Raw genomic sequence first — 12,161 nt, 5'->3', positions numbered from 1 at the left:
ATCATTAGTGTGAGATTCCTTTCTGTTACATTATCCCGCTACTCTTGGGTAGGGTTTGTCTCTCCCTGTATTGTCCACGCTATGTTTGGCGATAGAATGTGCTAACCCTCCCTTCCTGTGCAGGTCTCGGGACAGAGTGCTAGCTGTGGGCGGGACAGTATTGTTAGTGGGTACTTGTGTCATCATCATGACATGGCACTACGGTGAGTATCTGCCCCACATGGAAAGCCATCCTGCCAGCTGGATGACTACGCTGTGCCTAGAAGCAGATGTAAGTCTTCTTGCCTTTTACCTATACCATATGCTGTGTTGGTAGTGTCTAAAAGCTACTGTGCCTGGACAAAAACTCCATTTAATTTTTTGGGGTGAGTTTTCGCCGCTGTCCACTCTTGGAGGATCCATGATAACTCTTAAAATTGAATGATATTGATACTAGGATTTTTAGGTTGGTCATTTTGGGGTACTTGACCTCCTAGGCCTGGCCACAGGGCTTCAAAACTCTTGGAGTCAATTCTGACAATCAATCAATTAATGAAGAGATTTATAAAGCACGCTACTCACCCGTCAGGGTCTAAAGGCGCTGGGGGGGTGGGGAGCTACTGATCGAATAGCCATGTTTTGAGGCATTTCCTGAATGTCAGGAGGTCTTGGGTCTGGCGTAGGTGGAGTGGTAGGGAGTTCCAGGTCTTGGTGGCGAGGTGAGAGAAGGATCTCCCTCCGGCAGTGGTGGGGCGGATGCAGGGGACGGAGGCGAGGGTGAGGCTGGCGGAGCGGAGATGGCGGGTGGGAGTGTGGAAGGTGAGTCTGTTGTTGAGGTAGGCTGGACCAGTGTTGTGGAGGGCTTTGTGTGCGTGGGTGAGGAGTTTGAAGGTGATCCTCTTCGTTACGGGTAGCCAGTGTAGGTCTCTGAGGTGGGCTGAGATGTGGTCGCGGCGCGGGATGTCAAAAATTCGTTGCATTTTCGTTTGGAGTTTGGCCGTAGTTCCCGCGTAGAGTGCGTTTCCGTAGTCTAATCGGCTGCTGACAAGAGCGTGAGTGACTGTTTTTCTGGTTTCGACGGGAATCCATTTGAAAATCTTGCGGAGCATGCGAAGGGTGATGTAGCAGGAAGAGGAGATTGTGTTGACCTTCTGAGTCATGCTAAATGCTGAGTCCAGGATGAATCCTAGGTTGCGTGCTTGAGTGGTGGGTGTGGTTCCTAGGGAGGCAGGCCACCAGGAGTCGTTCCAAGCTGAGAGGTCGGTGCCAAAGATGAGGATCTCTGTCTTGTTAGAGTTTAACTTGAGGCGGCTTGATTCCATCCAGTTGGCGATGGCGTGAAGTCCATTGTGGAGGTTGTTGTTTGCGGTTGTAGGGTCTTTTATGAGGGAGAGGATCAGCTGGGTGTCGTCTGCGTAGAATACTGTGTTGATGTGGTGGGTTCATGCGATGTTGGCGAGTGGGGCCATGTAGACGTTGAAAAGCGTTGGGCTGAGGGAGAATGCTTGAGGGATGCCACAGATGGTCTTGGAGGCTTCGGACAGAAAAGGCGGAAGGCGGACTCTCTGGGTTCTGCCGGAGAGGAATGAAGAGATCCAGTCGAGAGCCTTGCCGCGTATCCCGGCGTTGTGGAGGCGTGTGCGAAGGGTGTGGTGACAAACGGTGTTGAAGGCTGCGGAGAGGTCCAGGAGGATGAGCGCTGCGGTTTCACCTTCGTCGAGCATGGTCCTGATGTCTTCCGTAGCAGCGATGAGTGCGGTCTCAGTGCTGTGGTTCTTGCGGAATCCGGATTGGGAGATGTTGAGCGCCTTGTTGTCTTCCAGGAAGCGGGATAGTTGGCTGTTCACAATTTTCTCGATGACCTTTGCTGGGAAGGGGCCGGTAATTCTTGGGGTCATCTGGGTCCGCCTTGGGTTTCTTCAACAGGGCGTTGACATTGGCGTGTTTCCAGCTCTCTGGGAAGGTGGCTGTCTCAAAGGAGCTGTTGATGATGGCGCAGAGGTGGGGGGCGATGATATTGCTGGCTTTATAGAAGATAGGGGGAGCCGGAGTGGATGGAGGCCATGGTGTTGACGGTGTCTTCATTGTTGACGTGGGTCCAGGCGCATAGGAGGTTGGTGTTGCTTGGTGCGTTGGGGTCGTGGCTGTCTGTGGTTGGCTGGTGGGTCTGGGGGTTGAAGCTGTTGTGGATGTCTTCGATCTTTCGACAGAAATAGGTGGCGTGGGAGTTGCAGAACTCCTGAGATGGTGGGGGTTCATTGGAGCAGGGCCTGGGGTTGGAGAGCTCTTTGATGATGCCAAAGAGCTCTTTGCTTTTGTGAGCGTTGGTGTCTATGCGGCTTAGGTAGTAGGTTCTTTTGGTGGTGCGGATCAGCTGGTGATGTTTGCGGATGGCAGTCTTGAGGGTGATGTGGTTGGATTCGGTAGGTTTGTGGCACCAGATTTTCTCCATTTTTCGGCATTCCCGTTTGGAGGCCTGTAAGTCGGGGGTGAAACCGCTAGCTTTGGTACTGTAGTGGGTGTCTAAGGGTTGTTTGAGCGGCGAGAGGGTGTTGGCGCAGTCGTCTATCCATTAATGCAGGTTGGCGGCGGCTGTGTTGGGGTCTGGGGTCCCAGGAGATGGGGCCTGGGCGAGGGTGGAGACCAGCTGTTTTGTTGAGATTTTGCTCCAGTAGCGGCGGGGGGTTGTGTAGGGTGGTGGTGAGTTACTGGCTTCTGTAAGGAGAAATGGATGCAGTGATGGTCGGTCCAGTGGAGTTCGGTGGTGTGGCTGAAGGAGATGTGGCTGCTGGCTGAGAAAATGGGGTCGAGTGTGTGGCCTGCGGTGTGACTGGGTGACAAGACGAGTTGTTTGAGGCCGAGGTTGTCGAGGTTGTCAAGCAGGTTGGTGGTGTTGATATCATTGGTGTTTTCTAAGTGAAAGTTCAGGTCACCAAGGAGGATGTAGTCTGTTGAGGCGAGGGCTTGGACGCTGATGATGTCGGCAATGGCGTAGCAGAAGTGAGGACAGGGGCCCAGGGGTCTGTAGGCCAGTGTTCCTCTGAGGGTGGTGTTGGCGTTGATGTGAATTTTGAAATGGAGGTGCTCGGCGGGGTTGAGGGTGTCGTGGGTGCTGGTTGAAACTCTGATGGTGCTTTTGTGGACTATGGCGAATCCTCCTCCTGGTTTGTTGGTGTGGTCTCTTCTTGTGATTTTGTATCCTTCAGGGACGGCTATGGCTATGTCGGGTTCCGAGGCTGAGTTCATCCAGGTTTCGGTGAGGAATGCGACGTCAGGTGATGATGAAGTCAGTAGGTTCCAGAGTTCAATTGTGTGTTTGTGGACGGAGCGGGTGTTGAGGAGAATGCAGCTGAGGTGGTTGTCGGCGGGTCTGTTGCGGTGCTTGGTAGTTATGGTGCAGGTGAAGCTGCCATCTGTGCAGGAGAAGGGTCCCTTGGTGTGCTTCGGAGTGGACTGGAAGCAGGCGGAGGAGCGTCCAGGATTGAGGGAGTGGAGGTCACTGGCTGTGTAGCGGCGTCTGGTGGTGCGGGGCCCAGTGGGCCAGGGGGACTGGTGCTGGGCGTGGTCCAGGTGCGGACAGGTGCAGGCAGGCTTGCCTCTGGTGCGCCAGCGGCGTGGCCGCGCAGCGGCCGCCATTAAGAAGGGGAGGTGGGAGGGAGGAGCAGCTGAGAGGTGGGAGGGAAGAGCGAACGGGGCGAGAGGGGGGTGGGGCCGCAGGAACGCAGCGGCGGGAGGCAGAGAGGCAGAAATGGCTCAGTAGAGCCAAAAAAAGGAGCACAAGGGGCACAGAGCAGAAGGGGCAAAAAACAGCACAGATGAAGTACAAGCAAAGGAAATAAGGCACAATAAAGTAAAAGCACAGAAAATAAGGCACAATTCTAGGAACGCTTACCAGAGCAGCCCACTAGAACCCAGGGATGAGGCGCAGGCGGGTGCCTGCGGGTGGTGGAGGGCCTCGAACACGCGACAGCAGCGTGGGCGGGGTGAAGGACACGGGCAGAACTTGGTGGAGCTGCGCACGTGGGGAGCGAGCTCTAGACCCTAAAAGCAGGTCGGAGGTCACTCACTGCGACGCGCAGCGGCCGCCATTAAGAAGGGGAGATGGGAGGAAGGAGCAGCTGGGAGGCGAGAGGGAAGAGCAAATGGGGGCATGAGGGGGGCAGGGCCGCAGGGACGCATCTCGCCTTACTGGTCAACGTTAAGCAGTTGTGCCATTCTATTTCTTCTGCCCTAGACAGCTGAAAAATATATTTTCATTCATCTTCTCTGCCAACCCCAGTATGGCACCAGGGCCTTCATTTCATCATGGGTTGATTATTCCATGGCACATACCTATGGTTCACGGCCATCCTAACCACAAAGGTACTCGCTCTGGAATGTTTGTGGGAGTGGGTCCCTGAATGAGTTTGAATTGAATGTTACTCAAATATTCGGGCCCTTCTGTAGTTGGTTCACTGGATTTTTAACACAATGACGTGCGAAACGTTGTGGCGGTTGATTTTTGTCGAAAGGATTACCAAACTTTTGTGGACACTGTTTCACAGGAAGGCTAGCAGTACATTGACGAGTCACTACATTAACCTGTGTTTCCGTGAGTGAATGGGCCTTGAACTGTACAGACTCGAATGGGATATCCATATGATGTCCACAAATATTATATATTGTATATAGCTACAGTATGTGTCGCTTTCAAATGTACTGCTACATCTCAAAAATGTAACTAAGATCAGCATTTTTTAAGACAAACCTGACTATGATTTGTTTCAAGGACACTTCAGGAATTATAGAGCTTTGGCGACCCAGATTACACTTCTCTTTCACTGGAAAACCTCCAGGGGATATCTTCGCCGGATTATGCCCATAGCTTGCCGAAACATGTCTTTATTTTAATTAAGCAGATGTGCCGGTAAAATTACAATTGTAAGCTGCTTTGTTTTCCTTTCTCGGTTTCAGTTTCTAAGTTCTCCTATGTTAAATTCTGATCGTGTTATTAAATCCAGTCTGCCACATCGTTTTGGTACTTTGGCTAACAAGAGCATCTGAAAGCTCAAGTCTTGCCCGAAACATCTCAGTAACAGAATGTCATGGCACCATGCTGTTCTTCCGCAGTTCCTGGTTTAAGAAGAGGTTGACACCCAAACAATGACCACCCACTCTCTTCACAAACTCTAAGGAACCGGCCCCTCTCTTCACAAACTCTAAGGAACCGGCCCCTCTCTAGCATTTTGACTACATGAAAATGTTACAGGCTGGAGCCGTGGATGGGATTCCCTAGCTGTTCATTCAGAACGTGCACGCACATTACACAGGAAAACAATGTACTTACAAAGACAATAGTGTCTCTCTTCTAAACTGCTTAACAAAAATAACCACCCCAAAAGAAAAAACACAATTACATCAGGAACCCCCAGCCCCTTCAGAAAACTGTCCTCTTAGCATTCCATGCATCTCTTCGACTAAGGGATGTTTGGTCATTATAAGTGGAGAGTAAGAGAACCGGAAACCCTGTGAGTGGGGCAAAGTGACGTCACATTCCAATTGCCTGTGTTTCCATTGGTGTTTGATTTTACAGTCGTGTAATGGCTCCAGCCTCTTTCAAAGCGTATTCTCTTACCTTGAAATAATGGTCAGATTACCCTTAGCTGCAAGAGTGAGCTGAGAGGGAGGGAGTGGCTGTAAATGTAACGAAGTGGCCCGAGATGGCTTCAAAATTATGCTGCCTCAGTATTCCCTGTTCTCACATTTAATTGCAGCAGCTGCGTGTTTGAGAGGAGGGCTTTGAGCACCGGCACGTTTTTATTTACAAATTAAGCACTGGGTGCACAGTATTCCCAAATGTGACAGCCGCGCTTTCCACACCTCTGACATTTTACAAAACCCCATGATGTGTAGACCCAACAGTGGTGCAAAAGGTTTTCCATGTCTTGATGGGTGTTTGGGGTGTAGCCAATTGACTTAAGGTTTCCAGCACAGCAGTGCTTAATTTGAGCAGGTGGTTCCCAGTGCTCAGCACCGGCACTCAGTTCTTGGCAGCGGCGCTTGTAACAGTCTGACACACGGTGGTGCTGTCTGCCAATTTGGGTACGAGCACACCAATAGCTGTTTATTAATTTAATATGTTAACAATCACTAATACCTGCCACCCAAGCCATTATTTAAAGATTTGGTGGCCTTGAATAGTGTGAATTGTCACACTCGAAGGAGTGTGGTGTTAGTAATTGTGTAGGTACTGTCACTGGCGGTGATGGCAGGGGCAAAGGGTGTTGCAAGCTGCCGTGTCCTCCAGACGAGGACCCTGGCACCTTGAACATTAACAAGTTAACCCCTGCAGCATGCAATCCAAGGACCAGGATGTGTCCTTCAGGTGTCTGCACTCGCTGGACCGCGGAACGCAGTGTGCAGTAGACTCAGCCCTGGCTCAGTAATGTGCTACAAGTGCAGCTAGGGATGGACCAGAGCAGCGATGCTGATCCTCTTTGACGTATGGGCCATCTTAGATAATTCCCACAACTGAAAAAAAGAGAATTAATGTGACACCGCCTACATTTCTCCTGGCATCTTACGAGTGGCCCTCTACGGTTCCAGCTAGTCGGTCATGTGCGTGGCATGCACATCTATGGGCATCCTCATCCTTATAAGAGCGCTTTCGCCAGTAGAGTGGCAAAATGCAACGGGCAGACTTGGAACCCAAATCAGAGGTGGGAAGCACAGTTACTAGGTCCATATTGACCGAGCAACCAAGCCTAGGCCTCGGTAGGGGTGGGTTGAGGGTCTCGAGGTGCTCTCAGAAGCAGGTTTTGAGAAAAAAATAGGACAAAATGCTGCAACTGTTTGAGTGCCTGCTGTAGAGTCCCAGAGCATTACTTCTCTGCAGTAGCAAAAATATTCCCCCTTTACAGACGCACTCCATGGAAGCTCCTGATGTCTGCTGTCTCAGTAGGGTGCCATGACTTGGATCTGATTCCAGTCTTTATTTTAACCAGAAATGCACTTCCTGGTAAAGGAGAGACAGGTTTTCTCAGTTACCTCCCCATAAAAAACAGCTCCTCTCCAGAACTCCCTCTCGGTGCAAATCCTATAGGCTAAATCTAGGCCTGGGATTATTCCCAGACATTGTAATTTTGATTTTTTTAAATGCCTTCAAATATTCGTGACTAATAGAGCTTTTTACTGTTTGTTCTACTTAATTCACTTATACAAATTTCAATTAGATTATCTTTATTTTGCGTTTGATGTATTGAAACAATTTCCTATAACTAAGTTAAGGAAAAAATGCCCTTATTTAAGAGGTATACAATATATGTCAAAAGAGCAAAAAGTCTACCCTTTAAAATGCTCAAGTCAGTTCAGTTTGGTGCACAACAATTTATACTTTTATTTGGCCTTGTAAAGAGGACACGAAAATGTGCTGAGTCTACGAGCAACAATCAATTATTTAGGGATGCTGCGTCCCTGAATTTTTAAGTGCTGATTGGCCGCATTTCTTGCTCCCAATAGTCAATTAGAAGCGCTACATGGGCGAGTAAGCAAATCACAAGCCAAGAAAAGGAAGGACGGCGGCCGCTGGCCTCAGGCTTACCACTTTTGGGAGGACGGCGGTGAGAGCATCTTTGATGACTTCCCGAATGCAGGAGACATCGATGACGGACCCCAAACTCAGCAAGGCATCCTAAGAGAAAGAGAAATAGGACTATCAGTGAGGTGTGTGCAAATTGCTCAAGTGCTGTTAGATTAAACAGGATAACGCACAACAAGCCAGATCACAGTTTGCAGCACAGCAACTTTGCACTAAAATTTATTAATTTACACTGGTGGGATTTTTGCACCATTATTTATGGATGTCACAGAATGTACCAGTGAAAGTTTACACTAACATCTGATGGATCATATCTTTACATCAATATTTGTGCTATTATTTGGAAACCCAACCAAAAGCACCATGGGGATGCTTCTGCATTAAGCATGAATTCTACGCGTCAGTATATTTTGGTGAAGTCGGTAAGCGGGATGGAACCTTAACTATGCATGGAGATGTCCAGTTGCCATCGTCGGCTGTTGACCTGCTTTAGGCTAGGCATGTTTCACCACTCATGCTCCCAAACTGAAGTTGATCTAAAAAAAATCTAATCTACCTGTATGTGCGTGTGACAATATTTCAGTTTTTGATACTTTGATACTGGGACATTGTTTGCCCCAGATGTCAATAGGCCCCTCTTGTTGTATATGAATTTCAGGCAGGTGAGGCCAGCACTTTTATTCTTGCAGTTTTTATCAACACCCAAATTATGTTTTTATGTGAGAAGGTTTTTATCAGGCGTTTTGAGCTTGCGACAATAAGGCTCTTTTTTGTATGTGGTTTGTTCGTAGGGAGAGTTTTAGAATTTTTATTTTAGGGTCTGTATGGTGTCCTCATTTTACACACTGTATGTGATCACGCTTGCCATGTCGTACTCTGTCATGCAGATTCTTTTTCATCACGTGCTTTTAGTAGGGGTAGGCGGAGCTCCCGGAGTTCCACTCCACAGAATTCCGTGGACTTGATTTAAAACTCTGTGGAATTCTGCAGAGTTCTGTGAGCGTCGGAGTACTGCCTGCCCTGGTGGCTTCCTGTCCTTAATACGGCCGATCTCAGAAGCGTTAAGCAGGGTCAGGCCTTGTTAGCCAGGCCCGACCCTGCTTAGCGCTTCCAAGATCGGCCGCATTCAGGATAGGGCTATTTCAGGGATCTTGTGCACCAGCCTGTCCCGTGTGCGCAGGGCAGGCCGGTGCACGAAAGGCCTGGGCCATAGCCAGAGAAGGCTGCTGTTTCAGGCCTTTTGTGACCCGCCCTTCCCCGCCGTGTGCACACAGAAGACACAGGGAAACAGGGTCTTACCTGGTCCAGGTCGACTCCAGGGTCCCCTTTGCCACTAGCCAGCGGCCTGGTGCTCTGCCTCCCTCTGCCCCCTGCTCCAGGGCTGTTGGTGAGGCTGGACGGAGCCCTGAATAGCTGGATTCGGAGCCGGTGCCGGCAGCAGCTCCATGCCGCCGACGTCAGACCAAGTGTGCACTGCAGCCCAGTTATGGGCTACACAGTGCAAGTGCACACTGCACTTGCGTTGTGCGGCCCATAACTGTGCTGCAGTGCGCACATGATGAGCTCTGCTCCACTGGCAGAGCTAGGGGAGTTTTTGGTCAAACCCTGCGCTCCAAGCGGAGCGCAGAGTGCCAAAAACTCCATTAGCTCCACCAGCGGAGCGGAGCTCACCGCCCACCGCCCACCCCTAGATTTAGATTTTTGTAATAGGGGATGCTTTTTTGCACATGTATCTAATGTATTTTGTTCTTGAAGGATGTTTTGTTCTTATGAAATGCTCCTTATGTATATGTACTTGAAATGCTGGTATTTTCCTTTGGGATACTTTTTGATTAATTTTATTTATTGTCTTTTGCATTTGAATTTGTTAATCTTGTATCTCTTAATTAACCATGTACTGTATGCATACTTTTAGGATTTTTATTCAAAAATCTAAAAAAGTTTATATGATGATGACAATGGCGAGTCCTTGAAAAGACACCAACCCTACAGAACTGGAAAATATTTTAATAGTTTTAAAAATGAATTATATAAATATTTCCTAATCTCTACTGGTAGTGATTTTCAGAATGTGGCAAATCCCAAAGTCCCCTCAATTTCTATACCTAGAGCTGGGCACATGCCAAATAAAAGGACCTGTTGATTGTTGGCCAGTCCAGGTACATATAGCTTGGTTTTGCCGCTTGGCATTAACGGTACCCAGTCTTGAATGCGGCTCAAAGTCCAGGATAACAGTTCACGCGCTTTGCATTTCTGTCTTCGTTGGGAGTCAGCAGACAGTGAAAAGCGCGACGGGTTACCAGCAGGGTGCTTGAGGCTCTTTTGGATTTGCCAGAGACCACAGCATTTTGGGCAGACTGAAGAGGCTGGCAGGCCTGCAAGAACTAACCTGACAGAAGCTGGTACATAAATAACTCTTATAGCCAAAAACAACTGCTTGCGATTGACAGAACCAGGATCTGAGGATATTTATCCTTGCAGACGCACTTTAATATAGTGAAAAATCCCGGCAGTGCATTGTATTATAATGACAGTACGCTTAGGGTATGGGGTGGTAATGTGGGTGCCCACCAGAGTGGACCCAGCTCAGAAGGTGGCAATTGAGAAGGAAGAGGACCAAGTACTTAATTTGTTGTGGGATTAAAAAGTGCAGGTCCCCAAAGTTTTTCTCAGTAGCATACAAGGGGTGCTGACAAATGTTGGGGCTGCCAAGTACTAAGGCCACGCAGTCTTGATCCCACCTCATGCTTCGTTCATCCACCACCATACGCTTCCTGCCCCTTTATTCCTCTCTTACATGGTTCTTCTTCATCCCTGATTTCGTCCTTTCTGTTGTTTTCCCTGCCCTTCCTCCTCCTTTCATACTTTTGTACTGTTCCCTGCCTTGCTCTGGGTTAAAGTCTGATAAGAAAAAAATAAGCGCTGGTCCCCAAATTAGAGTGTCGGTGGGGTGGACCTCACCTGCAACCACCGGGTCAAATTAAGCATAGGGAGCTATCATAACATTTTCATTTTATAGATATTCAAGAAACTACCAATTGCTTCTCCCATTCCCTTTTACAGATGCAACTATTCTTCCAAAAACAGCACCGAAAGTGTGTAAATGGGATGAAACGGGTCCCTGAACATCCCCATATTCCATAGAAGAGGAAGGAAATTTGCTTTCGGGAAAATATTTTCTGCCAAATAAAAAAAAAAAAAAAAAAGTGGAATATGCCCACGAAGGGCAACATGACTATGCAGTGAAATCTAGGACAGGTGTAGATGTCCCTGCATACTCTTGGGAAGTTTTCTGAATCCTTAAAGATGGAACACCACTCAGGTCTTTTGAGAAAACCTATGATGAGTAGATGTTTCAATTTTAAAATGTATATTTGCCGATTGGCCTTAATTCATTTTGTTTCACCGTTTTCTTCTAAACTATCTCTTTTTCTCTCTTCACTACATATTCCTAAATTTTCCCTATACCACCTTCTATCCCAGATCTTGCTGTTGTTAATTGTAAAGCACTTTGCTTCCCTGTATCATATGAGAAGAAATAGTAAAAGGATAGTGGAAAGTGAACGCTTTGGGTCCTTTTCTGAATAGAAATGCATTTAACACCTGGCAGAGTAGGAAGGGGGGGGTCCAAATCTAAGAGCCTCTGTTGACAGATGCTTGCTTCTTCAATGTACAAACTGCAAATTCAAACAGTGGTTGGCAAAAGTGAGTCCAACGCAACAGAAAGTAGATGCTTTTCCAGCAATGAGGATTCACTGTTTCTAATCTTTAAATATGACTAATGTTGACACAGACTTTCTGCTTCAGGAGATTTTAATTTCGGAGATTAAGAGGTGTAAAAAGCCGAAGTACCTCCGAATAATTGCCATTTTATTTGCTTTAATAGTGGTGGTGGGAATGTAACGCGCGCAGCGACACATACTGCGCTGGGAAGCTGTGTTGAATTACCGCAGGCAATAGGGCGACCATCGGTCCGGAAAGCTTAGCCCTAGCATTATTAGAGAGGGGGCTTAAAATTGGAAATAATAGAAGTGAAACGCTTTCAGGGCTCCAGGTTGGTTCAGAAAGGCAACAGAAGTTGTGCCCAACTCACTGTAAAATAGATGCCTTCATCTAGCGCAGACTCCACTTCAAGAGCTTTTTATTATATGACAAAATGAGTTACCACATGCCTACTGTTTCCTTCAGCCCCCAACTTACTTATAAAACAGCAAGTACATCAGAGGCGAACTCGTCGCCATTGTCAACACATCCATCACCAGGACCACCTTCCCCGGACGCACACGGAGGTCAGAACCCTCCCCAAGAAACCCTCCACCGATCCCACTGATCTCAAAAACCTGATGGACATCTCCCAATCCGGCTTCTGTCCTGCCACCGACTACATCAGAAACTACAGGGCGATAGTAAACACCTTCTGTTTTCATCTTTACATATCATGTCTGGTGCTTTTATTGCACAAATTGCAGTGGCATAAAGAGACATATTTCACAGGGAACCATGAATTATTTCATGGTTCCCTGTGAAATAGGATTTTATCATTATAAATACAGCCCCATACCCACTCTACAGAGCTATAACATTATAGGCAGGGCCACTGGAATTA

General features: G+C 48.0%; 1 protein-coding gene across 3 annotated transcripts in view; it reads right to left on the bottom strand.

Annotated features, from left to right (window-relative positions):
• PDE2A (phosphodiesterase 2A) overlaps nucleotides 1-12,161 on the bottom strand; it is a 1,588,440-nt gene that overhangs the window by 578,890 nt on the left and 997,389 nt on the right. For all 3 annotated transcript variants that reach the window (XM_069203789.1, XM_069203788.1, XM_069203790.1), the window contains one exon: nucleotides 7,559-7,648. In XM_069203789.1, the coding sequence (XP_069059890.1) occupies nucleotides 7,559-7,648 (90 nt within the window). The remainder of the gene's footprint in view (nucleotides 1-7,558; nucleotides 7,649-12,161) is intronic.

This window comes from Pleurodeles waltl, chromosome 8 (assembly GCF_031143425.1).
Source record: "Pleurodeles waltl isolate 20211129_DDA chromosome 8, aPleWal1.hap1.20221129, whole genome shotgun sequence".
Lineage (NCBI taxonomy): Eukaryota > Metazoa > Chordata > Amphibia > Caudata > Salamandridae > Pleurodeles > Pleurodeles waltl.
This window is presented reverse-complemented; position numbering and strand designations above follow the sequence as displayed.